We start from the raw sequence: 25981 nt of genomic DNA, 5'->3' as shown, positions 1-25981 counted from the left end.
AGTTTTCCCAGACATCGCCTTTTGTTATCTATAAGAACCTGTACAAGGATGCGGATACAATTCTGCTGGCGCCATCAAGAACGCCACTGACCTGGTGGAATCGCAAATGGAATGTTAGATGGGAGAAGAACAGGGTCAGTGCTGACGAATTGTACATGGATTAGAGCAGATTTGAATTTGTTGATTTACCGCAGTTTCTAGGCAGCTTCTATAGGGAATATATCTGACTTAATGATTATCGTCCTTTTCCAAACATTTCGTGCCATTTGCCTCTGCTCCCCGTATTCTTAAGCTGCCCACTTGCAGCAGCGGCATGTTCAGGCACAAGCTCAAGCTCAACAGTCTCGTGAATCGTGGAGATGGCGGCTATACCCGGGTTTGAAGCCGTAGATGAGTCCAAGGGAGAGAGCAGGATGACGGAGTTTGACGTGTTTTTCTGGCGGAGAGAGTAGGTTCTGTCGGGAGACTTGAGGAGGGCTGAGGTTTCAGAAGATTCCAGGGTGAGGCTGGAGCAAGGAAGAAAGAAAAAGCGTTGTGAGTACTACGAGGTTTCAAGATGACTGAGGACAGAAGATAGCAGAGAGAGACATACACTGGAGGATTGTCGGATTCGAGGAGAGATTGGAGCTCCGGGGGAAGTTCGATGAGGCGGTAGCCGACGTCGTCTGGTTGGTGGCGCAGAGGGATTTTAAAGTCGGTGCTGGACATTGCGACTTATTTGTCTTATGAATTTTTTGAGATTTAATGGTTGTGACTATGATTTATGATTACGAGAGAATAAGACGGAGAGAGGCAGGGAATGCGGCTATCTAGTAGAACTTGATTTGGGATGAAGAATGAGAAAAACGTTTCAATTCCTGCTGGTTCCAGCTTCTGGCTTCGACGAGTGAATTTATAACGGCCTTGCGTAGATAAAACGTAAAAAATAGATGAGATGAGAGTGAGGCCGGATATGCAGAAGCATGTGAATGAAGGATAGAATGAACCTGGGAGTGCGTTGCACGTGAGTGGATGAGATGAGGTTGGAGACGATCAGAAAAATTATCGATAACTGATGGGTACGTCATGGTAGTACACAGCTAGCACCAGACAGTTCAGTTCGTTTTTTGAGCTGAAGATGGAGAGCACTGGAGAAGCATAGAGAAAAAAAGGGCGCCAACTGCGGGGTCCAAATCTTAGGCCCAGGCGGCGAGTCAGCAAGCTACAGTGGGCTTTCATTACCCAGAACGGGTACTAGGCGCTAAGTTTAGCAGCACCATCCCCATCAGAGCTCACAAGTACGGACTCGTGCCTGTCCATCAATCGATAGCTGCAGGTCCAATATTGAGCTGGAGCTTCAGGTGCTGTGCCGCCCCTCATCTCCAGCGGTTATTAGTGAACGGCCCAGTGCTCTCCAGCTCTGTCAACTGGCCGTTCCAGCGGGGTCTTTATAGGGGACCAAGGGGGGCCCCTGGACGTTTCACAAGCAGCTTGCCTTCATTATAAAACAGCTGGGGGCCCTGGCGCAGAAAATACTCAAGGGACCCGCCCCCTTCTTAGGCAAATCAGTTATTCAGCTGGCATCAGTTCGTGTTTACGGCGATGGAGATTGGAGATTGGAGACTGCGATGGGGAGTTTCGGGGGGGCGTGCGCCGAACAATTTGGTAGGCGCCCACAAGCGGTATCTATTTTCGAGCACCTCACCTCATCTCATCCTGCCGGGCTCGAGCAATAGAATATTGCCTGGATATTACACATTTCTCATATGCCTCCTGCATAGGGCCGTAATAACTAGTGCTGCTTTCTGCATAGTTTAATCAAGTCTTGCGTAAGATGCTTGCTTTGGCCATTTTTTTCATGTTCAATCTTATTTCGTCCTCCTCCGAGCTTGGTCCCAGCCGCAGGGATCACCGAAGCCTTCTGGAAAGGGCTTTTGCCAGACAAAGTGTTTGGCCGCGAAACAAACACTTGAACTCAAAATCCAACAGGCCCGAAGTAATTCCCACGGCAACCAGATCGTTTTTAGGGTGCGGGAACTACCTAAGCTTTGCAACTAACTTCTGAACGCTTTTTCGTGACTCTTTTCTTTACTTTGACTCCCGCTTTTTAACTCTTTGACTGAAGAAGCGCTCAAGCCACAAGCGCCCCCGAAAAAGCCTCTGTTTACTTTCTGCCGGACCTAAAGAAATATAGCCTGCGCTGGGGCCCACCTCGGCTTCGTCTCTCTCACCCCTCCCCATGCAAATCAAAAGAAGAGCAGAGCAAGCAGCAGAGCCAGAGCCAAAGCAGAAAGCGAAGCCTTGACTCTTTTCTGTTTCTGAACACTGATCTCCAATCCCGCATTTTCTCCATCCCGCATCACGCAACTCACACGCTCTTTTTGCTGCTGATCCCCGACTCCCCTTTGCGGACACACAAAGACGAGTCGCCCAGACAAAGACACGAAACGAGCTGCCAATCAGACACAACCTAACGATTACGAATTACGGCGAGCAACGAGAGAGATCGAGGGAGACTGGCAGCCCCCATCGCCATCCACCGACGACGCTGCAAGGGCAGTTAACGCCAGCCGCCAGACCATCCCTGGACACGAAACGAAACACGCTCAGCTCGACGCAGAAAAAGAGACACGACCACGACATACGTCTTCACGAACACCGCTCGAATCCAGCACCAGCATCGCCAACCGCCGGGCTATGAGCGCCGCTGGCCATTGAGACCTCGATTGAGACCTCAGGTCCGGTCCAGCCCCCAACGCAAAGCCCGCCATGGTGCGTGTCACGGACGAGCTGGCGCTCTCGCCCGAGCACATTGCTCTCTACCACGCCGCCGATCCGCTGCTGGGCCAGCTGCCCGTCCTCATCTTCCACGGGCCCTCGACGACGGCCAACTACACGCTCAACAGCTCGCGCGTCCAGGTCCACGTCTTTACGCCCGCCGGCTTCCAGAGCTTCCCGCGCATCACCATCTCGCCCAGCTCGCCCTTCTACAGCGTCGTCAACCACCTGCCGCGCGAGTTCCAGGGCGACGAGGTCTACCGCGGCCTGGCCTTTGGCCTGTTCCGCTACTTCAAGGAGCTGCCCGACAATGTCAAGGCGCACCTCAAGGCCGCCTACCCGCCGCCCAAGGGGAAGCGGCCCAGCAGCGCGCCCGCCCTCTTCAGCGAGCAGCATGCCGCCGACCTGGTCAAGGAGATGGTGCGCAGCGAAAACACCGCCGACGTCGTGGCTACGCTGGATGAGGCCCTGCAGACCCAGCACGTCAACAACGTCGACATCGACTTCATCCTGCCGCCCGGCTCCATCGTGCCGCAGTCGGCCGAGCTCGACGACATGCCCGACGACGAGGACGACATCATCGACCCGACGCTGCGCCAGTACGGCAACTACACACCGCTGGTCAAGCTGTTTGGCGAGCCCGTCTTCCTGCCCACCAGCAAGCTGCGCCGCGCGCCCTCGAAGCCCACGCCGCTGAATCGCAACAAGACCTTTACCAAGGACCAGAAGATGGAGCTGCGCATGAAGATGAGCGAGCTCGTCGATACCGAGGAGCGCTACGTGCTCAAGGTCCAGGAGCTCGTCAAGACCGTGGCCAACGACTTCCGAAATAACGCAAAGAAGCGGTCCATGGAGAGTCTGAGTCCGTCCGAAGAAGAGCTGGAGAAGCTGTTTCCCAAGTCGTCAGACGGGATTCTGCAGGTTAACTCGGCCTTTGTCGAGGAGCTGCGCAAGATTATGAACGAAACCGAGGAGGACGCCGTGAAAGACATGGAAAACCCGACAATGAGTCTGTCGTCTTCGATGAGGGCGGGCAACAATGCTGCTCCCAAGAAGGATCCGCTCGGCGCGTTGGCCATGGCCAAGCTGTTCCTCGAATGGTTCCCCAAATTTACCCAGTGCTACCAAGACTACATCAAAGCGAGTCAGCACTTTCCGACGCTGCTAAACTCATTCCTGGACCAGCAGTCGAGTTTCCGGCAGCGGGTGAGCAAAGCCGGCGAGCAGACGATTCGCTCGCTTCTCATTGAGCCCGTCCAGAGGCTGCCGCGATACAGCCTGCTCATCGACCAAATCATCGCCTCATTACCCATCACACACCCGGCGCTGCAGCCCATGCTCAAGGCGCGAGATATCATCACCAACATCTGCTCCATGGACGATCCCCTGCCAGATAAGCCTCATATCGCAAACCGCCTTCGAAATATGGTTGAGGCGTGGCCCGCGGATCTTGAGCCCCAGGGCCGACTCATCCTAGCTGCTGACTTTTTAGAACTCTCACCACCATACCAGGCCACAATCGACTCCGACGATGCTGGAATCTTCCTCTTATTCTCCGACTACATCGTCATGCTGAGGAAATCGGGCGATAACAACATGACGGGGCGAGATTTGCTTCGCGAGATCGACAAGCCCTCAGCGGCAGAGCTGCTCATTTCCATGACGAATGCTGCTGGCGGTCCTAGCCATTACGAGTTCATATTCACGGGGTGGCATCATCTCGCAGATGTTCGCTTTACGGAATCGGCCGATGGCCACCTCATCTGGATGACATCCAGCGCAGAGATGAAGGGCATGCACCCCGGAGAGCACAAGGTTCCTAAGGCCATCACATCACGGTGTTTCCTGCTGCAAGAGGCCTTTGAGGGCAAAGCCGCAAAATGGAGCGAAGACGTCGTCAAAGCCAGGATCGAGGCACGTTTCCCCGAGGTGGAGAGAGAAGATTCTCGCTGGACCCTGCGATCGGTACGAATGCCTGAGAACAACCTGGGACTGCACGCCGCGATATTCCAAGAGGGAGCCGATCAGCTCATCGAAGGCCGACGCGAACCGGCTCCTATCCGAGTGGTAGTGGACCATGAGAAGGGGACCAAGGGTGCTCCAGTCGGGCACTATGGCATCGAGATTGTGATTAACGTGACGAGCAAGAATATGAAGAAAATTTCTCTGCTCACGGTGGGACTGAATGGGAAGCAGTACCAGGACGACGTGGCTCTGGAGGATTTCCTCCCCACCATGTCAAGACGCAGTAAGCCCTTTTCTTCAATCAGCCTTTTTGTTTCTGCTTTATCTTTTCCATGCTAACCCATCCTCAGTCATGCAGCTCTTGAGCGTTCAGTTCAATGTTTCTAACCGGGCCCTCACCGCCCCCATGGTCTCCTACCACTCCAAGATGCTGCGAACCCTGTGCCTATCCAACCGAGCTGAAAAGACACGATCTTTCCTGGCGGCTTCTCCTGTCAAACTCTTCACCAGCCTGTGGAGCGGCTCAAACAACGCTTCCGAGACTACCCTTTCAGAGGCCAAACACCCACACCAAGCCTCCATCCAGCGAGCCGACAGCCATCACTCCATGTATGGCTCCATCAGAGGCAAGAACAGCACCAATAGCAGACAAGCAGTGGAAGAGGTGATGCCGGAAAATCCTCTTGTTCGACTGGAGCAGACGTTTGAGGCCTTCACCACGGCTCTTCAGTACCGCAAGGGCTCCATTCATGGCAGAACTTTGTTACACCGCGCTTCGGCTGACGAATTGCTCGTCAACGATCTGTACAATAGGCTCATTGAGAATCCGCAAGAGGTGGAAGTGGCCAACGATGTGGGAACCGAAGTCGTCTTTACGGCATTTGAAAACTTCCTCCACATTGCCTGGACTGAACAGATAGGACCTGTGACGACCATCAAGATGCTCGACACTCTGCAGGAGCGAGCCAACAAGCGTGTCCCGGGCGAGTTTGCCGACTTTGTCAACTTTTTGTTCAAAGAGCTGGCTCCGCAGAACCGAAGAGCGTTTACAGCACTGATTAAGCTGCTGGCCGACTTGCTGGATGGTTGCAGCAACGACAGCGATCGTGGTGCCCTGACGTTGGCGTTTGCAGAGATGCTCGTTACCGACGGCACCGCAGCAAACTACATCAACCTCCTGGATCGTCTAGTCGACGATTGTGACAGGATATTTGGCGAGCCCACGTACGCCGGCTTTAGTTTGGCCGAGCTGCAATTGATGGAGTCGTTCCAGACGCGCAGTAGTGGCGGCGTCGCGAGCGGCAACAAATCTCACCAGGGCTCCGTGACATCCAACACATCTTCGCTGCGCCGCAAGTTTGGCCTGGACATGCTGATTCGACAAAACTCAAACTCCAAGGAGGAGCGCACTTCTGTCTGGCGGAGTCTCGGCAAGCATCGAAACCCAGCCACCGGCGAGAGCGCGAGCATGTCTAGGGCGACAATGCAGCAAGCTCTGCGCCATCGGTCAACCGATGACAACATCATCCATAAGAGATTTACCCTGGGCAGGCCGGGATCTGGGGATAGGCCTCACGTAGCTACTGCCTTTGAGGACCCCGTGAGACCGCCCAGCAACCATCGCATGGAGTTTCCGCTCGACACCATTGGAGAGCCCGCCTATGAACCGTCGACGCCTGGAACACCCAGGAGGCATTACAAGAGGAGAAGCTCCCTGTCTGATCTCAAGTCACTGATAGATACGACTAGCATTGACGAGGATCGAGAGGGAGAGGAGAGGGAGAATGCGCTGCAGCCTCTTCAAAACACAAAGGAGACGTCGGAGAAGCTCAATGGTAGTCCCAATGTGCTTTCGCCTTCCAAGATGCTCAGTCCCAATGCGTCACAACTCCTCCGGTCGCCCCGACAGAAAGAAAACTTTTCAACCACAGATATATATGGTAGCATACGGGGGCTGAGAGCGGCGTCACCCATCAAGGAGATCCAGGCCAAGTTGGAACAGGCAATGCGGGGCGAATCTCCAAACAGACAGGATCCACCTTCACATAGGAGACCGAGACCGACACACAGCAAAACTCTATCAACGTCCAACATTCCAACGCTGCTGCCGCCGCGGCCGATCCGGCCAGGAAGCTCATCCGGCGAATCGCCGAGCCGACAATCTGGCAACGGCGGCAATGGCAGCAACGGCAGCCCTACGCGAACTCCGGCACAGAAGCTCCGTCTACAGTCTCCTCAGAAGCTGCGGGAGAGGCTTCAGACGGAGAAGACTGCTGTGGGCGAGGTGGATGCCATGTTGCAGTCAGAGCTAGTCAAGATTGGCGAGGAAATGGCCATGGTCAATAGTGGTACCTTGGACGAATCTCAAACGGTCAGTCTGCAACGGCTATCTCAGTCAGTAGCAGCGCTGGAAGATCGAATGCCGGTGGTGATGCAGGATCTTCAAGATAAGCAGGACGAGCTGCAGCGGGATGTGGAAATTACGCTCAAGACGACAGAGTCCAAGATGCGCTCCATTGACCAGCTGCACAAAGAGGCCGTGGCGGAGAATGAGCTGCTCTATGAGCGATTCAATACCGAGCTGGCGAAGATTGTCAAGGCCCTGAAGGGTAAGGGCAAAGAGGATAAAGAGGAGCTTATCGTCAAGCTGAAGAACCAGGGCGAAGAACTGGCGAGGATGAAGAAGGAGAATGCAAAGTTGAAGCGTGAGATGATTAGCCTACGGGCGGCGCTGAAGGGGACGGAGTGAGTGGCGCAAAAAAAGGGGTGTGTTGATGATTCAAACTTTTCTGACATTTCTGCTTCTTGTTTTTTCAATTGTTTCAAGGGTGGCGGCTTTTGATCTTTCTTTCTGGGTGTTCTTTTAATTTTCTATGATGATGGATGGCCATGGTAATGTCGGCTTTATTATAATTTTGCTTCTGATGTTGTATTTTTCTTGTTTTTACACCTTTTTTGTTTTCTTATAAAATTTCTTGTAATAGACGCAGGACGATGGATGGATGGAAGGGAGGCATAGGATGGGATGGCATGATGGATTTTTGATTGACTGAATGGATGGATATACAAAGCTGGACAAAATACCTAATCTCACACAAAACAGAAGAAGAATAACTATAACTTTTCTGTAATAAAGAATGGAAGGGGTGATTGGAAAGGCAGGCAGGAAGAAGAGAGGAGGTTTGGGGGATTTTGAAAAGAATAAAACGTGTTGGGTTTTGGGGGGAGTCTTTGGGTTGTTTTCTTGATACTCTTCTGTTGATATAACCCTGTGAAAGGGATTTTAGAGTGGGATTGGTTCTTCTTCTGCTTGTGGTTTTTGAGTATAGAAGGGTAGATAAGCTTGAATGAAAGATGTTGTGAAGTATAATCATTGATCTCTTCTGAGTATTTTTTTAATAGTTTTGTTCTATTTTCTCCTTTCCCTTGGTATCATTTTTAATCCCCTCTTTTACCTATTCATCATCCATTATCATTATTACTTAACTATCATCAGGGGATGCTCCCAGATGAGGTGCCCGTTACAATACCACCACTGCTAGTATTAGAATTATTTACAACTTCCGGCTCCGGCGAGCCCTGCTCGAGCCAGCACTCGAAGAAGAGCGGATCTGCCCTCACGGAGCGGACGGGCTTCGTGGCGATGCCTTTGAGAGACTCGCCTTGGTGGGGTTTCTGTTTGGTAGGGGGCTGGAGGTTGGGCTCTGAGGGGATCCATGGTTGGGGGTGCTAGAGATGATTTATTTTGTCAGTTAGTTGAGGTCTACGCTTTGGCCAGAGAAGAGAATCATTGCCTCTCTTTCCTCGCTTTACTTTTACTATGTGTTACTAGTTTTGCTTACACCTATGGGAGCTTCAGCCTCGTCTCTCAGCTCCAGGGCTAATGTGAATGTGCATCCTGGCGGTAACTTCTCGGCGGCCTGCGCGGCATAGGCCAGTCTCTGAAGGGCCCCTCTGAGGGCTTCATGGATATCGGCCCAGTTAACCGCGTCTTGCACCTCGGCGGCGGTTTCTTCGTCTTCACCCTCTTCGGAATCGTTGTCTAGGTCATTGTCCTGCTGCTGATGCGAAGTCGGTGCGTCTGACTCCGCTGAGGCTTCATTTTTGAGGTTCCAGGCTGGAAAGCGCTCCACGTCAAAGACCCATCGTTCACGGACTTTGCTGCTATCGCTGCTGTGCACGACAAAGACGATGCGCCTGGCGGTGCCGGCGTTGAGCTGGTTGGAAATTGCGGACACGGCGTCGTTGATCCAGGAGCAGACGGCCGGGTGGCGGGATTGGTGGACGGCGAGGTTGAAGGCGCGGGCGGTGAGGAAGGATGTTGGTGGGTAGAGGTTGCGGTGGTAGAGCAGAGAGTGGATGGCGATGGTGAGGAACGAGGTGAAGGTGGAGAGGAGGGGCGCTGCGGCGAGGAGGGGCAGGGAGGGGCCTGAAGAAGAAGTGGAATTGGCTGTATGAGGCTGGTTCTGGTGTTGGCGGTGTGTTGGGGGCGAGACTGAGGCTGACATTGTGTCGTGACGGCTGAGATTGTGGTGTTTTGGAGTAAAATGGAGGGAGACGTGTTGGGCGTGTTCGCGTTGATGGGATGGACGCCAAGTCATGTGATGGCAGCTGTTGCCTCCATTGAGCTCAGCTATCACGCCTGGTAACAGTGCTAATACCGCTGGGCGTACAGTTGACGTGTCCACTGGAGCTTCGAGGAACCCCGCCTGTAGGGCTGAGCTCTAGCTGTGCAAAGAGCTCTTGCCGAGGCAGCAGTGGCAATGACGCATCATATCACCCCGATTTGAACTTGCCCAAAGTCAACGTCTCTTAAACCTGCATATACATCAACTCCAAACAGCTCCTTGTCACGGATCTGGTCTCATAGAGAATATCCATCATCAAAGCTTCTCTTTTGTTAACAACATACGACTAACCACCTTTTACTGATACATATCCTCATCGCCATCATGGTTGGTACAGCACCTCCTCCCAATCTAAGCGTACAGGAGAGATATGCCATCCTCCAGGGCATGGCAGACGCTCTGCCCACGCACGCCCAAGGCGACGAATCATCCGATATTGCGTCGTCCTACGAGGTCATCGCCCTGCTCGTCCATGCATATCTCGCCTCTCTCGACTTCAGGCTATGCGGCTTTGATGAAGACAAGCCCATTCGTATGCTCCCACTTAGCTAGACGACATCACATAACATGCAAGGCGCTGACACGTTGACGCAGCTGAATGCGCTTCTCTCGCCCCTCGTTTACCACCCCAGTGGAACAACGGCTTCGGCTCGCTATCATTCGTCTACAAGCACAAGCAGTCTTCCATGACCTTTGTCATCCGCGTTGATCGCATGGGCTCAAAGGTCGAGATCCGGGGCCTCGCTGTCGGTGCTGAGACCATCCAGCGTTTCGAATACAAGACTCAAGAAGTCGTCCATGCTTCAAAACTGCCCCTACGCATCAGCCTCGATGCCGACGGAAACGAAGACCGGAGCGACCTCCCCGAGAAGCTGATGGAGGTCTTGGCTGCAGACTTCATCATTGATCGCATTGTGTACGACACAAGAGTGCAGATCGTGCAAAAGCTGATTCCCAAGCTGCAAAAGGAGGGCTACGTCGAGACCGAGGATGCCGAAGCGAATGCTAGAGACGAGAGGCGCGCGCAGGAGGCTCGCGGCGAACGCAGGAATCCCTGGGTACCCAGACCCATAAGAGGCCCCGATCCAGGACCTCCATCGCCGACGCCTTATCCTCATCCTGGACTGCTGCCTGATAACGCTCATCGACGACCTCCGCCTGCTGATTTCCCACCTCCCGACTTTGAAGACGAGCACCAAATCAACAGCCCTCCTGGCCGAATCATGGGCGGGCTGAGGATGCCTCCGAGCCACATTGGCCACGACGACCTCAATCCTCCTGGCCTTGGGCCTCACGATCCGCTTCGAGGCTCATTTACAGGCGGAGGTCTTCCCCATCCCGGTGGCTTCTCAGGAATGCACCCCACGTTTGACGATCCGCTATTCACGGGCGAAGGCGGCTGGGGAGGAGACGGACCGCACGGATCCGGCTACGACCCACAGGCTCCTCCGGGGGCTAGATGGGACCCAGTGAACCCTGGTGGCGGGCCGAGATTCCCTGGCCCTGGAGGACGAGGTGGTGGCAGGGGAGGATATAACGGAGGAAGAGGAGGATTTGGAGGCTATGGCGGAGGCTATGGCGGAGGCTTTGGAGGTGATATCATCTAAATCAGAGCTTTCTGTTTCTTTTTGTTTTTGTTTTTGTTTTTGTTCTTGGTCTCTTTAACGAAGTGTATGATGGGTATGAATTGAGCTTGAGTGTACGAGTATTGACGAAACATTGAATAAGATCCAAAGAGTTCGAATGGAATGAAATCAGAACAAGTATTTTACCCATTTAAATTATACCATTCTCACTTACCATTCTCACTTACCATCTCGGATTAACAGTAAACCATTGAATTATACAATTTTCGTTCCATCTCAGATAACTTGTGAACCAAAACTTATATATATCTTATTCTCTATACTATCAAAGGTATCTATCACCACCCGCCACTCTACCATCGTAATGCTTTCATTTCAATCGTAATCTTTTAGCTTATATTTCCTTTCTTGTATCCATAATGTGGTTTTTTTTCCCTTCCTCTTGATTAACTTTCTCTCTCGCTTTACTGTAAAGACAGAATTCCCCTCCCAAAGAATTTTTTGTGCCCCGCCTACCCAAGGTAAAAGTCATTCAGCGTCAAATCATCTTCCGCAGGGCCTTCTCCCGAACAGTCACTCTTGTAACCCTCTGCTGAAGCAGAAAGGTTTCGGACATGGCATAGCCCCCCTACTGGCTTGCAGCATTGGCCACCTCATTCAGCTTCGCCTTTTCGTCGTTTGTTAGCATGTTATACCACTCCTGGAAGTTGGCCACATTCTCGCGGCCGCAGCGGATGAAGAATTCGGTAAGGTACTGCTGGGTCTCGTCGTCGCGCTGTCGTGCGCTGGAATCCATGCCGTAGGCCATGAGCTCGGCCTTTGTCGCGCCCAGGGAGAGGTCGAGTGTATCGTCTTCGTCTTCCCAGCCTTCTTCGTCGTTGTCTTCGTCGTCGAATTCTGCAGAAGTGGTGACGGCGGCAGAAGCGGCGTTCGCAGCAGCTCTGGCTCCCGATGCGGACAGGAGCTCCTCAATCAAGACCTTGACAATCTTGAGAGTCGCAGGGATGATGGTGTACTTGTCGGGGTCTATTGTTTTGGTTGGTGGCTTATTAGTCTCATGATCTTCACTTGTGTACTGTTGGTACAGTCGGTCCATGATGGCGTCCGTACTGTGAATACTGGAAAAGTTTGTTGACATACTCTTCTTGGCGCGGGATCGGGTTTTGATCATTCCATCGTCTGCGCCGACGATCAAGTCGCCCTTGACTGAGGTCTGTGCTACTCGAGGGTCGTTGAGCGAGTAGAGCTTCGACAACGCAATGACGCTATCAACATGTTAGCAAATTCACATCTGTTCAAAGCAGGGCGGTTCATAGATTTTCCCGACGAACTTTTGTCTAATCTCATCGTAGCCGGCAAAGTTGACAGAGTTTTCCAGCCACTTGGCCAAAACAACCTGAAGGCCGCTCTCGCCGTTGATCTGGATCTGGCTCAGGAACTCAACAACATCTTGCGCGCCACCTAGGGACAGTCGCGCAAAGACGATGATAAGAGACTGGATGAAAGCGGCGGCTTGCGCGGTAGCCAGTCGGTTGGCAACGGCCTGCAGAAGCTGTGGCAAGAATGGTCCCAGCCGTTCCTGTCCAGCCTTCTCTACCAGCTCGGCGGCCAATCCTCCAACTTCAGAGGCAGCATTGTCTTCAATGGAAGGACCCAAGAGTCGGTCAATAATGTGCAGGCAGACTTCCAAGCCAGACCGGCCGTTGGAGTCGTGCCAGTTCAAGACTTGCTGGTGATCATGCACCAGAATCCACTTGACTGCCTCAGATCCAGGTCGCAGAACGTCGCCCTCGGTCGATTCCATGAGCAGGCGGTTGAGCTTGGGGAGCGCAGCAGCCACGAAGCCCTCTGGGAGAGGCTCTGAGGCATGCTCTGTCAAAACGACCAGCAGCTCTGTTGCGACCGTAACAAGGGGGTTGTCCTCTGTAAGGTTGGCCACATCAAACGCGCCAGTCAGTGTTGGCAGAATGCGAGCGCACAAGGCAGCATACGAAGAGGCGTCTGAGAGACTACCGACGATATCCTCAAATGCTTCAGTTACCAGCATTGTGACTTGGAAGTTGCTAGCTCCCAGCTTCGCCAACAGGAAAAGGAGGTCCACGGACGGAATGTCGCTAGAGATGGCAATCTGGCTGTCCATGCCAATGGCGGCTCGGAGGGTCTCTGTCAGGGTGACGAGGAGCTCGTCAGCAGCTTCCATTTCCTCAGGGTCCTTGCCGTTCATATAGGCCTGGATGGAGGCAACGATGGGCGTTTGGCGATCAACGGGCACACGTCCCGAGTTGATCAGGCCTTCAATAGCCTTGATGCACGCGACTTGCACAACCTCCGACTCTTCGGTTGTAATGGAGTGCACGATGCGATCAACCAGGTTGGGCGGCGTCTGGTGCGAGCGGCCAATGATGCCACCCACGAGATATCCTCGGGCGCGCAACAGCGGTTGCTTGGACTGGTTGATGGAAAAGTCGACGAGTTCAAGGTATGCACTGGCAACGACGTCGGGGAGAGGCTTGCTCAAATCCTCAAAGTCGCTGACAAGCATGACGAACAAGTACAGCGCCGCCTCCTGGCTCCTCCATGCTGAGGGGCCCTCGCCCGGGAATAGAGTCTTGGTGTATCCAAACAGGCCATCAACCGTCTTCTCATTGAACCACTCGCCAAGCTTGATAAGAAGGTCGCCGGCAGCAGTACGAGCAGTGTAGTTGGCCGTGACCGAGGTTTCCTCCGCCAAGTATAAAGAGCAGTCGAAATCCCAGAGCTCCTGCTCCTCGCGGGTCACTCGAGAATATCCAACAAGCATCTTCATAAGGTCCATCATCCAAGGGACTTCGTGGCCAGAGACATGGGCCTGCAGATGGCTGTCGAGCTCCGCTTGGACAGGGGGCGCGCGGAAGCATTGGTTCAGGAAGTCAAGCTCCTCCAGGATGAGAAGGTCGAGGGTATAGGGAAGGTTGTCTGAGTCTTCCAGGCGAGATTGCACCTCGTCAATGATGTAGAGTTGCTCGTAAGCGGCCTGCATAATGCTGAGCTCTTCCCACACCGCGGTGAAGAAAATTGTGCTCTGAGGGAGAAGGAGGTTGGGGAAGACTCTGCGAATTCGGAGGAGGGTCTTGACTACTTGCAGCTTGAGGGCAATAATGCTGTTCCAAGCTTCTGGTTGGGCGCCAGAGCTGGAGTCGCCTTCCGGCAGGCGGCCTTTGAGTACAGCAATAAAGAAAGGGTTCCATTGTGTCAGCAGTTCCTCTGCAAAAGACTTGACCTCCTTGTTTTCGTCCTTGACCATATTCATCAGATCGAAGCATCCTCGGAAAACGGAAATGGCAAGCGCGCGCAGCATGGGCTTTCGATTCTCGTTGAGGGCCACCTCAGTAAGCGCCTTGGCAATGTCCTGGGCCATGGAGAAGAATTGATCCTCGCTCAAGCTTTCATCGACCAGGTCGCTAAGCACTCTCAAGGCTCCGTGGAGCTGAGCATCGTTGCCTGTCGGGATAACGCCGAGGATAGTTGGCAGGAGTGCGGGCCATTGTTCGGGAAAGTCGTGGATGGCGACCTTGCCAACAGCATAACTAAAGTATGAAGAAGCCATTTAGCTTTGCAGCTCTTAAACCCGCATCTAGACCCGCATCTAGACTCAATGGAGGCTTCGACTAGCCTCTGGATCGAGGCAGAAGTCAAAAGAGTTGGGAAAATCTTACCTGGCTGCGATCTTGACTTTCCTGTCCTCCTCGGGGCTCAAAGCCACCTCCAGCAAGGTCTGCTTTAGGATCTCTCTCGCTTCATCGGAGATGGGGATCTGGGGCTCCTCGTCCAGCTCCTCGACAGACCAATTCTTCTCGATAAACAGCCGCAGCGTGCTGAGAGCAGACTGTCGAATAGCCGTGTCGATGGACGAGTGGGCGGCGATGCGAGCAAGCGATATGGGGAAGGCAGGATTTGTCTGGGCTCGCTTGATCTCGATTTCAGCAGCTTGGCGGGGTGCTTGATCGGAAAGCTGAGCGTTGGCCAGGAGCTGCGCCAGTTGATCCTCCATGTCGGGCGTCGGCGATGGTGAGGACTAGCAGTTCTGGCGCGAAGGTGGTGTTGGATGCGTCGTCCTGAGGCCTCGTTTTTCCCGGCCTATTGTTTGATCTTTTGTTGTATTATTCCAAACGCGGGCCTGGAAATGAGATACGCTTCGTGCCAAAATTGGTGTTTAGGAGGGGAGATTGATGGTGGGGGATGAAAAGAAAAAGGTGGGGTGGTGACTGGCTGCGCGTCTGTGGTTGGCTGGCCACCGCCAAGAAGCGATAAGACGCAGCTTTCGCGATAAGCACGTGTATCTTCAGCGCGAACTAAGGTATCTCGGCTATGCAAATGCGTGAATGGGGACATGGCTTGTGCATCGCGGTACCAGCCAGCTTGATTATCTGCGTGTTCCAGGGTAAGAGACGCGAGGTACGATTGCCTTGAGATCGATCTGAATGATCGTGAATGGCGAATTTATTTTTTGAATTGCTACTGGGAAGAAAATGTTTATCTTTTCAAGTGTGGCCTTGCACAAAAGGTCGTTTTATTCTTTGCCCGGCTACCTTGTGTTCGCCGCATTGAGAGGCCAGCAAACAGTTGCTCAGCGTGGTCCATAAATCGTCTCATAATCCCGTCTGTTTGGCTAATTAGAATGATTCAACTCTTGCTGGCAAGCTAATTAGCAACCAGCTTCAATGTCAGTGCTACGGCAAGCTGACCATCCCCTTTCTTATGGCGGGCATATAGATGAAATATTTCGTACAGGGAAAAGAGTTGGGGTAGTGATGAAAGTCTCGTTCATAAAAGTGGTGGCATGATTATAGAGGTAGTTTCTGCTTCGCGTTGCGCAAGCGAGAAAATTTTTGCTGAAATTGTAGGCATTGGGGTATGCGCTGAAGCTGGCCAGGAGAGTAATGGTCAGGTTTCCTTTTATACGCGAGAAAGATAACCTATCCCATTGTCAGGTTACGGATACTACTAGTAGTTGATACTTACCTTTCCGCGACAGGACTAACTAAACCCTTACTATATATTAAGGGAGACATTATCCAGCACCCCAATTCTGTTATCCAACCCTCCAGCTTAGGCATGGGCTGCTGCCAGTATTATTACTATTGCTGCTGCTACTACTGCTAACTGCTGTTATTACTACTATTGCTATTACTGCTATTACTGCTATTACTACTATCACTGTTACTACTACTACTATCACTACTACTCTTCCCGCCAGAAGCGTGTCAAAAGCGGAAACCGAAGAAGAGGCTACACGAGTGACGATGAAGAGGACGCGTCGGCCTTGCGATGCGGTAGTATAGAAGACTTGGGCGAAGATGCCATATTTCTGCTGCAGGCTGGCGACCATGAGGACTGTGAAGTAATCATGTCGAGAGCAGCCAAGCTTACGGCGCTGGAGGGGTTGATGCTGCCATCAAAAGTCATCAGCCGAATCGTTAAGGCGGATAATAAGCTGAGGGCAAACCGACGAGCAGCAAATAGACGGGAAGAGAATAAGAAGAAGCTCGATGCCGAACTCAATCAGGCAATAGCTGCCCGTCTTTCGCAACCCCGGGGGCACACCGTTACAGGTTCGCACGAGGACCAGTTCTACGTGAGTAGGGAGGCTTTTGACAAGGCGCTTGAAAGCTACGATTCGCTGTGTAAGGAATACGGCGAAAAACCGGCAACAACAACTACGAAAGCAGACCCTACCACTACGGAAACAGATCCTACAACTACAAAAACAGCCCATATAATTAGAGAACAGCTCATACAACTAAGAGAACAGCTCCTGGCGTGATTCAAGGAGGATGGGCCGAATATACTGGTTTGGAACGCTTTACCATCCAAAGAATATCGAGACGCTTGGCTGGCAAAACACTATCCTCTGACATTCCAGACAACCAACCAGGTCCCCTTTTGCGATTGAAGAAAGAAGAGACTGAACAATAGAAATAGTGTAATATTTAATGTCTTGTTTTGGAAACGAGATTGGGGGTTTGATGAAAAACTTAGATTCTATGTATCTTTTGATCCGTCGTATTGGTCGCCTTATGGTCTACCTGAGTAGACGAACCCGAACATGTTGAGTGCATGTGCGTGTATTTGCTGCTATTCTAAAGCCTTCTAGAATTCGGCAAGTAAGTACCTATGTAGGTAGTTCTGCATCTGCACTGCTGTAAGCCCAATGATTGATAAACGCTGCAAGGTCTAAAATGCGTGCAGACCGGATCTCGCTGGGGCTGCTTCATGTCAGATTCGCCCTTGCATCGATCCCTTCTGGTGTCGCATTTCCCCCTCATTCATACTCTGTAAAGTAAATTGAGGTGTTGGTCTATGTAAAACAAGCTTATTACTGTCTCACACCATTATTTGAAACACAAAGAAGAAAAAGGCCATCTGTTGTACGCCCATCTTCTCCAAAGCATCACGCTTCGCTCATCTCCGCGTATCTTTCCGCTATCTATACCTATTACCTAGCTGCCGGCTACTTATCTCCCGCGTATCTCCCCCAGAGATAGCAGATAGCGCTGGTGGTGATAGCGATAGCGGCTCAATCAACGCTTTATCGGCCCAGGCACCGGCATTTTTGCTCCAATTTCTGCTGACTCGATGAGATGGGGTAATTGAATTGAAACCCATCACCTCCAGGCTCTAGCTCTGCGGGATGGCGGGTCCCTCCACACTTCTGCCCGGCAATTTTCTCCCTCCACCCGCTATCTGCCACTCAGATCATCCACAGTGTCCTAGTTTATCTCTTGTTGTCGCTGCATCATCACCACCCAATGGGGGCCAAGCAGGGCATCGTCAAGAGCCCTAGTCTTCGCCTTTCAAGGCTATGAACAGACTGTATCACCACGGACACTACTTCGTTTTTGTACTAGAATTACCCAGACATGGCCTCTGCTTGTCGTCTTGCAGCAAAATGTGGCGGTAGAGAGGGCGCTGCCTGCTGATAGCGGCAAACACCTCCAAGGGCCAACATCCATCAATATCAGCAGTTCGCCGGAGCCTGGTCTCCAACTCCGCTTTTCTCGCGCATCTCAGCATCTCGTTTTATCTGCGGAGCAACGTCGTCCAGCCCGGAAGGGGAAATCTGGTAGATAAAGCCTCTGGCCTCTCCCGTTTTCTGCGCCACCCGCTGCTGAGAGTTCAAGCCTCTGACGATTCCTGCGCTGATCATTCAAGCACAAACACCGGCTTGGCTCTTGTACAACTGGGAGCTGTATTAGCAGTCAATAGGAGCCCGGCTCGCGTGCTCATCCTCGCAAAGTGGTGGATCACCGGCCCCTCCATCTTCGAGATCAGCGACCAAAACTTCTGGGCTCTCACGTCATTGGTGCGTCGGCCATTCCATTGGCTGGTGTGACTTATTGCGACCAATTACTTTATTTTCGATAAAAAGAAGAAAACAACGTTCTATGCCCTCAATTTTACAATCGCATTCTTTCTTCTTTTGAGTGGTTCATCACCATGGCGTTGCGACAGAGACTCAGATCCCTGGCGGCTAAGCTGGCCGTCGAGGCCGAGCCCGGCCTCTCGACCACGCAGTTGATGGTGCGGTCTCCTTTCTATTCGTCTCATACCTAAACTCCCCTTTGCATGATTCGTCGTGATGTCGCATCCTGTTGTATGCTCCAGGAATTACAGCGACAGCGAAATCGAGAGACCGCCAGAACAAATCACACGAGATGGGATGAGACGGCCAACACGTGGTGCTGACTCTCTTCCTAGCTCGTCAACTATGACCTGAAACCCGTTGAGAAAGAGCGCCGGCAATGGGGGCCGTGGAATTTCGTTGCCTTTTGGATTGCGGACTCTTTCAACATCAACACGTGGATGATTTCATCCTCCATGATCATCGCTGGTCTGTCATGGTGGCAGGCGTGGATATGCGTCTGGCTGGGCTACTCTATATCCGCCTGCTTCATTGTCATGACTGGGCGGATCGGAGCTACGTACCACATTGGTTTTCCAATCATTGGCCGTGCATCCTTTGGAATCTGGGGGAGTCTATGGCCAGTTTTCAATCGCGCCGCCATGGGTAAGTGAATACAATGATTGACATGAAGAGCTTTATCTTCGCTGTGATTCGATGAGAGACGTTTCATTATCACCTGCTAACATCCTTTCGTCCAGCATGTATTTGGTATGGAGTTCAATCTTATATCGGAGGTACCTGCGTCTACCTCATGATTCGCTCGATCTGGAAATCCTGGGATAGCTCTAAGATGCCAGGAAACTTCGGCACCAGCGCCACTAATACGCCAGAATATGTTTCTTTCGTCATATTCTGGTTGTGTTCATTGCCTGCCTTGTGGTTCCCCGTACACAAGGTTCGCCATTTATTCACTATCAAAGCCTATTTTGTGCCCGTCGCAGGTATTTCGTTCCTCATTTGGGCCTGTGTCCGAGCTGGCGGTGTCGGTCCCATCATCAGACAGCCCAGCACTCTTCATGGGAGCAAGCTTGGATGGCAATTTGTCAACGGCGTCATGTCTTCAATTGCCAACTTCGCAACTCTTGTCGTCAACGATAGCGATTTCACTCGATTTGCGCGCAAACCCAAAGATGCTCTCTGGTCTCAGCTCTTGACGATTCCACTGGGCTTCGCCATTACCTCCTTTATCGGCATCCTCGTTTCCTCGTCATCCACCATCATTTACAACGAACCAATCTGGAGCCCCCTGGACCTCCTTGGAAAGTTCATCGATGATGGTAGCTCTGGACAGAGATTCGGCGTCTTTATAATCGCCTTGGCGTTTGCTCTAGCTCAGCTGGGTACGAACATTGCCGCAAATTCCGTCTCTGCCGGAACCGATATGACTGCACTGCTCCCGCGCTACATCAACATCCGCCGAGGATCGTACATTTGCGCCATCATTGGTTTGGCAATGTGTCCGTACAACCTACTCAGCAGCTCCAACCAGTTCACGACCTACCTATCTGCGTACAGCGTCTTCCTTAGCTCCATTGCTGGCGTTATAGTCTCGGATTATTACCTCGTGCGGAGAGGATACTTGGACACCAAGGAATTGTATGATGGCCGTAGAAATGGGCCATATTTTTATACCTGGGGAATTCACTGGCGTGCTTATGCTGCCTACATCGCTGGAATTCTCATCAACGTGGTTGGTTTCGCCGGAGCAGTGGGCACAAAGGTGCCCATTGGCGCCACGTACATTTACAACCTCAATTTCTTTTGCGGGTTTCTCGTTTCGCTGGGCGTTTATTGGCTGCTTTGCAAGGTATCGCCTATCCCTGCTACTAGCGATCGATGGATGGAGGTTGGTGATCATCTAGACGACGCTCAGCCCGAGTACGACACGGGCAGCCAGCAAAGTTATGATGAAGAAAGAGACACAGCGGTCAAGGGGCATGACAAGAAAGATGCCGTGCGAGTGATGGATTTTTAGACGTATATTACGAGTTGCAGCCTTGTACATGTTAACGACCATTTAGACTTCTTTTCTTAAACATCAAGTTCGAACCAACTATACCTCCACCTGTCCTCCATATATAGACCAATTTGATGCTTTGCTAGTCGCATATTCTGCTTATCCCTTACGACGTCGTTCTCATTACCGCTGACGGATGGTGGAATGCCTACATCACCTTCTCCAATGCCTCACCTGAAGCAATATTCGAGAATCCAACTTGTGTATGGCACCTGGGTAGCGGTAGTAGCGATAATAACGGAGATGGAGGTAGTAAAAGTAATGTTGGCACCAGCAAATAAAAAGAGATAATAGTATCAATAATAAAAGTTAGAATAAGGAAGAAGAGGAGAAAGGAACATTATATTCCATTCATGGTGCCGAATCTTCTTATAGGAGTATAAGAAATAATATCAATAGTAGCAATAGTAGCAATAGTAGCAATAGTAGCAATAGTAGCAATAGTAGCAATAGTAGCAATAGTAGCAATAGTAGCAATAGTAGCAATAGTAGCAATAGTAGCAATAGTAGCAATAGTAGCAATAGTAGCAATAGTAGCAATAGTAGCAATAGTAGCAATAGAAGAACCGGTGCCTATACTAAAGTCTTCCTTTACTACTTAAACTACTACCGCTATCAAATTGCTATCACCAGTAGTTTAAGGATTCCTTAGCATATAATTGTAAAGAACCGAGTGCTTAAGCTAAGCTTTTAATTATCATCTAGCTAGTAGAACACACGACTTAAATACTAAGCCGTGAATGAATCTTTAATCTAGTAACCCTGAAGTATATTATATTTAAGCAAACTAGGGTGTTAACTACTAAAGTTAAGTGAAGGGGTTAAATAAACTAGGACTGCTATAACATCTAAGTAACTCACACATGAAAATCCGAAGCTTATTCAGTTTTAGAAACTTTGTATTAAGATAGGCTTTGGAATACAAGTAGCAATTGCCTTGTTCCTTCTTAACTTGATAAAAAGATGTTTACTCTGCATATTTGGCAAGAATATCGTTAACCTCCTTATCAGTTGGAGGCACTCCCCCACGGGCAAACAAGTTGCTGACCTCAACGTCACAACCCCTAGGACAGCGACAGTCCGAACGATCGTTGAATGCCTTGCAACACTTGGCAAAGGCGCTGAGTTTCTTGTGAATTTGGTGAACTGGACATTGGTCACCATCGAGCGTTCCGCCAGCCTCACGGCAGCAATTGTAGGTAGAGGCCACGTTGACGCCATCGGCGGAAAGGCACTGGCAGGCTTCTGTGGAAGCCAAGAGGGCAGCGATGGCGATGATGGATGTTGAGAACTTCATATTGGCCTAAGTTAAGTGTTGATACGGATAAGTGTATAGGATGGGATATTTGTTCGAAACTTAGTGGAAAAGTTGTTTTCTGTTTGTTGGCGAGGAAAATCAACACTTCTTTAGGAAAGGAGCCTCCTTTTATAGTTTTGCTTTGGACTCACTGCTTTAGTGTTGGGTGATGTAGGTCATGTTAGCAATGCGTGGTTCAGTGAAGTTGGAATACATTCATAATGTGAACATTCCTTCTTGTTGGCTAAGTCTTCTCAATGCAAAAGCAGTGTCAGATGACAAAGATAAGGGAGGTGTGCCGCAATCAGTTACCACCGAGTTGCCACAAAGAACAAATATATGAAAGAGGAAAGCCTCGACTTGATGAAAGAAGGGCAGAGATGAATATAGTCTTTTCATAAGACCTAGCTACCGTCTATCAACAAGATCGCATTTGCCCACTTGATCCCCTATTACTCTTCTTGGGATACCCCATCCTGACAAGTAATGAGCAAGGAGCGTGTGTCTAAGATCCCAAGGTCGTGGCGCCGTATCATGCTGCTTCCCCATGTGATATAACGCGGTCTGGAATTTGAACAAGAAAACCAATGAATGGACTGGCGATCGCGATCCCGCCATGCACGATATGGGAGAAGAGGCCAGTATCAAACGTCTCCGAAAGCGCCTTGACTTTCTCTGAAATAAGAAACAAAGAAGAAAGCCTGCAAGTTAGGCGGAATGCCTTACCAACACCACTCAGTGTTATCCCGCAGCGGTTAAATGCAACCTCCTCTAGTGGGAGGTATCCACATCACAGAAAGATCATCGCTAACGCCCAACAGATGCAAAGCTGTCAGCATTGTTATACGAGTTTGCCACTAACGACGTTATTATAGGGTGCCTGATTTCCGTTGCGTAACAGATGGATTTTGTTATCGCAGCTATAAAGAATAGTTAAGAGCGTAGCCCCAGAACAACAAGGCGATTTGCGAGTCGAGGTCTACAGCCATCTATCTATGTACAGGTTACGAATTGGGTAAGTAAGAGTAGCTTGTTGTTTTTTTATCCGCTGCTGCCTGTTAAACCGCTTGCAAGAGATGAGGATACAGCGAACCCTGGTAACCAACGCCGATTGGGCACACCGAAGTCATCATCGCCATCATCTCCCCAACTACCCTTCATCTTTATAAGATACACCAGCTTCTTAACCTGCCATTGATCATCCCAGCTACCATTCCCTTTATATGGGGGCTCATCGGACCATGTGGCGATCTCAAATCGACAGCCTCGGCCACCCGGATCGCTTCGTGGGTTCTATTGCGGGTTGTGTCCTCGTCGCCAGTGCAGCCCAATACTGGACCTCGTCGAGATCAATTCAGATTGAATCCGATGCTTTGAGCTGGGTTCTGCTTTTGTTTCTGTTGAGATATATCCGACGGCCTAGAGGCAGAGCTCTAATACAGGGCTTGAATCTTCCGTTTCAACATGAAGTCAAGCCTAGAACAGGTTCTTGCTGGATTGTCGGTGTGGCTATAGCTGCGGCATCTCTTTGCTCTGCTGAGAATAATGCCCCTAGTTTCTTACAAGTTAGACTCATTTGTATCCTATAACAAGTTTGAACCTATGCTGACTGCTGTCAGCCCGTTTTGGTACCGTTATTACTTTACATCGAGAGGCAGCTGAATCCCCCTCACCGGCGCTCAAAGACAGGACAGTCTGATGGATGGACAAGTTTAGCAATCACCGCCTGGGGCTCAGTGGTGATCTCCTTTGTTTAGCGTTTGTTCATTAGCTGGTTGGCAGTTACCGAACTTGCTTGGTTCAGTGTTGTCCTCCGTTGAGCTCATAGCTCTTGTCATCATCTACGGGGCTTTGATACCAAAGTCGGTAACAAAATCCTCTGACACGCCCTTTGTTGATATAGAGGCCGATATTGTAGCGCTTACTCTGCGGATCACTAGCGCTTTGCTGATTGCGTTGGTCATTCAGCGTGTGCTTCTTGGGTCTGTGTTGTTTGATCTCGGTGCGTTACTAATTGATGGTGTTGCGAAAGCTGTTACTTGGCTTCTTGCCATTGAAACGGTTCGTCAAATCTTTGCGTGAGTTCCCGATTTTGTTCTGATATGTCTAGGCTCGTCAATCTTCGTGGACCGCCATCGCGGTTATTAAGACTTTGGCCATTTTTGCTACACGCAGCCCATTCACACAATCTTTTGGATCGCAGGCGTTGGCTAACATCGTTGGCTCTGCCCTCATGCTTGGACAACTTATGGCGTTAACCTTGAAAGTATCTAACTAAAAGCTTCTGTGGTTGTTTTTGGCTATCCCCGTTGTTGCTTACCTGGCAAATATACTTGCCATCCGAACTGCGTATCTAAGAGCGGTGACGTTTGCCGATGCACATGAGCATCCCGTTGAGACATTGACCACGCAAGCAAACGCTGAGTTTAATAATTTGTTACTTCGTCAATCCCAATCTTATACTGCCGCTTGCGATGAATACCGTCGTCGATATAATTTTGAGCCGCCGCCTGGTTTTGAAGAGTGGTTCAACTATGCCAAATCTCACGACTCAAAAATTATTGATGGCTTTGACGTTATTTATGAGTCTATCAGGCCACTGTGGAGTTATAGTGGCAAGGAGATCAGTCAAGCGATGAAAGATGTGCAAATATACTCAGGAAATGAACCCTGGTTATGTAAATTTTCTGGCCAGACAGGCTACACAAACTGCGCACACAATTGGCGCAGTTTTGACCGGCATGTGAGCCAGTTGTTCAACCAACTCATGAGCGACGTCAAAGGCTTGCCGGACGTGGAGTTTCTGGTCAACCACCTGGATGAACCCAGAGTTGTGTTTCCGGGAAAGCATGAACAGTCCAATCATAAATCTGGCGTCAAGTTGAAGAATCTTTCGCGAGCTCCGACATGGAGCGCTCTCACACTCACTGCGAAGATGCCGAGATCAAAAGTGCCGACGATGCCTCATCTCCAATCACCTCATTTGGTTTGCCATTTATTCAAGATGGGGCTTCCTCTAAAGATATTTGCAAACACCCTGATTACGAACACATGCACGGTTTACTAATAAGCCCAACTTCCTTTCAGTTGATCGAGGGCATGATTCCTGTGCTCTCCACTGGGTCTCTGTCTACCATGGGCGGCGTTTTGTTTCCAAGCCCAGCATACACTGAGTCAGAGTTTATATACAACGACACCCACGACCCAGACTGGTCTGAGAAACATAATAACGTTTACTGGGCCGGCTCTACATCTGGTGCATTTGCTACAGACTCACACTGGAAGGATTATCACAGACACCGATTCGTAAGTCTGGTTCAGATGTTGGATAAGAAAGAGTATACATATCTCGCTGATAATCGCGGACTTGTACAACGGGTGGCGTCTTCGTTTCTGAATAGTCGGCTATTTGACGTTGCCTTCACCAAGATTTACCAATGCGCAAAGGTGGCGTGCCATGAGCAGTCCTTTTTCTACCGCTTAAAAGCCTGGGCGGATAAGGATGCAGCGTTTCAGTCGAGGTTGACGTTTGATCTTGACGGTAACGGCATCAGTGGCCGATGGTACAAAATGGTGGCTTCTAAATCAGCGCCGTTGAAGCAAACTATTATCCGTGAGTGGCATGACGATCGCCTCTTACCGTGGGTACATTTTATCCCAGTCAGCCTCGGCATGGAAGAGCTGCCCGAGCTGGTTATGTATTTGACCTCTACGGAAAAAGGTCAGCAGATGGCGAAGGAAATTGCAGATCGTGGCAGATCGTGGTATTCTCACGCCTTGAGAGACGTGGATATGAGTGTGTATGTATATCGCCTGCTACTTGAGTTGGCGAGATTGCAGGACTCTGAGAGAGAAGCGTCCTTGAAATCTAGCCTATAATCCAAGATGAATGAAGCTTTGTTGAAGTAAGTAAACCGTCATGGCTAGTTGAACTAAATTGCCATAGTTTGTTGTGTGCGTAATTTACCCATATTGTCGAAGCAATAGAGGCGGGGAAAGTGATACTCTACCTTCTACATAGCCTTTTCAACAACAGATAGTTAATAATACGCTTATATTCTACTTTGACGTTTTCTTCATCTCTCAAATAATTTTAGCACCCTTTGCCTCCTGCAAGACAAAGCCTCTAGATATACAGAGTTGATGATGCCCAGTAGTGTAGCTAGCTTTAGAAAAATAAATAAGTTACAGCTTGTATATACAATAATTGCACCTACACCATCTCCTTAGTGTAGAGACATTGGTAATTCTGTGCTTGATAGGTTGTTTCTATAATAGTCAATTCAC

General features: G+C 50.6%; 9 protein-coding genes across 9 annotated transcripts; 5 read left to right on the top strand and 4 right to left on the bottom strand.

The window, feature by feature from the left end:
* Positions 1-235: 235 nt before the first annotated feature.
* On the bottom strand, positions 236-708 carry TGAM01_v204001 (hypothetical protein; the record flags this gene model as incomplete). Its single annotated transcript, XM_018800548.1, has 2 exons — positions 236-506; positions 593-708. The coding sequence occupies 2 exons, from the start codon at positions 706-708 to the stop codon at positions 236-238; spliced, it is 387 nt and encodes a 128-aa protein (XP_018666013.1).
* Positions 709-2748: 2040 nt separating this feature from the next.
* TGAM01_v204000 (hypothetical protein) lies at positions 2749-7471 on the top strand (the record flags this gene model as incomplete). Its single annotated transcript, XM_018800547.1, has 2 exons — positions 2749-5005; positions 5073-7471. 2 exons carry the CDS (start codon positions 2749-2751, stop codon positions 7469-7471), a joined length of 4656 nt encoding a protein of 1551 aa, XP_018666012.1.
* A 743-nt stretch (positions 7472-8214) lies between these two features.
* On the bottom strand, positions 8215-9230 carry TGAM01_v203999 (HORMA domain-containing protein; the record flags this gene model as incomplete). Its single annotated transcript, XM_018800546.1, has 2 exons — positions 8215-8451; positions 8565-9230. 2 exons carry the CDS (start codon positions 9228-9230, stop codon positions 8215-8217), a joined length of 903 nt encoding a protein of 300 aa, XP_018666011.1.
* A 444-nt stretch (positions 9231-9674) lies between these two features.
* On the top strand, positions 9675-10957 carry TGAM01_v203998 (hypothetical protein; the record flags this gene model as incomplete). Its single annotated transcript, XM_018800545.1, has 2 exons — positions 9675-9882; positions 9945-10957. The coding sequence occupies 2 exons, from the start codon at positions 9675-9677 to the stop codon at positions 10955-10957; spliced, it is 1221 nt and encodes a 406-aa protein (XP_018666010.1).
* A 607-nt stretch (positions 10958-11564) lies between these two features.
* Positions 11565-14966, bottom strand: TGAM01_v203997 (hypothetical protein; the record flags this gene model as incomplete). Its single annotated transcript, XM_018800544.1, has 3 exons — positions 11565-12201; positions 12268-14502; positions 14632-14966. The coding sequence occupies 3 exons, from the start codon at positions 14964-14966 to the stop codon at positions 11565-11567; spliced, it is 3207 nt and encodes a 1068-aa protein (XP_018666009.1).
* A 3446-nt stretch (positions 14967-18412) lies between these two features.
* Positions 18413-20355, top strand: TGAM01_v203996 (hypothetical protein; the record flags this gene model as incomplete). Its single annotated transcript, XM_018800543.1, has 3 exons — positions 18413-18496; positions 18674-18983; positions 19079-20355. The coding sequence occupies 3 exons, from the start codon at positions 18413-18415 to the stop codon at positions 20353-20355; spliced, it is 1671 nt and encodes a 556-aa protein (XP_018666008.1).
* A 382-nt stretch (positions 20356-20737) lies between these two features.
* TGAM01_v203995 (hypothetical protein) lies at positions 20738-21694 on the bottom strand (the record flags this gene model as incomplete). Its single annotated transcript, XM_024549328.1, has 2 exons — positions 20738-20975; positions 21369-21694. The coding sequence occupies 2 exons, from the start codon at positions 21692-21694 to the stop codon at positions 20738-20740; spliced, it is 564 nt and encodes a 187-aa protein (XP_024405913.1).
* Positions 21695-22917: 1223 nt separating this feature from the next.
* On the top strand, positions 22918-23451 carry TGAM01_v203994 (hypothetical protein; the record flags this gene model as incomplete). The annotated part of the gene is made up of 2 exons (XM_024549327.1): positions 22918-23259; positions 23314-23451. The coding sequence occupies 2 exons, from the start codon at positions 22918-22920 to the stop codon at positions 23449-23451; spliced, it is 480 nt and encodes a 159-aa protein (XP_024405912.1).
* A 1150-nt stretch (positions 23452-24601) lies between these two features.
* Positions 24602-25573, top strand: TGAM01_v203993 (hypothetical protein; the record flags this gene model as incomplete). Its single annotated transcript, XM_018800541.1, has 1 exon — positions 24602-25573. The coding sequence occupies one exon, from the start codon at positions 24602-24604 to the stop codon at positions 25571-25573; it is 972 nt and encodes a 323-aa protein (XP_018666006.1).
* Positions 25574-25981: the final 408 nt, after the last annotated feature.

The sequence above is a fragment of the Trichoderma gamsii genome (assembly GCF_001481775.2).
Source record: "Trichoderma gamsii strain T6085 chromosome Unknown Scaffold_11.2, whole genome shotgun sequence".
In the NCBI taxonomy this organism is placed as follows: domain Eukaryota; kingdom Fungi; phylum Ascomycota; class Sordariomycetes; order Hypocreales; family Hypocreaceae; genus Trichoderma; species Trichoderma gamsii.
This window is presented reverse-complemented; position numbering and strand designations above follow the sequence as displayed.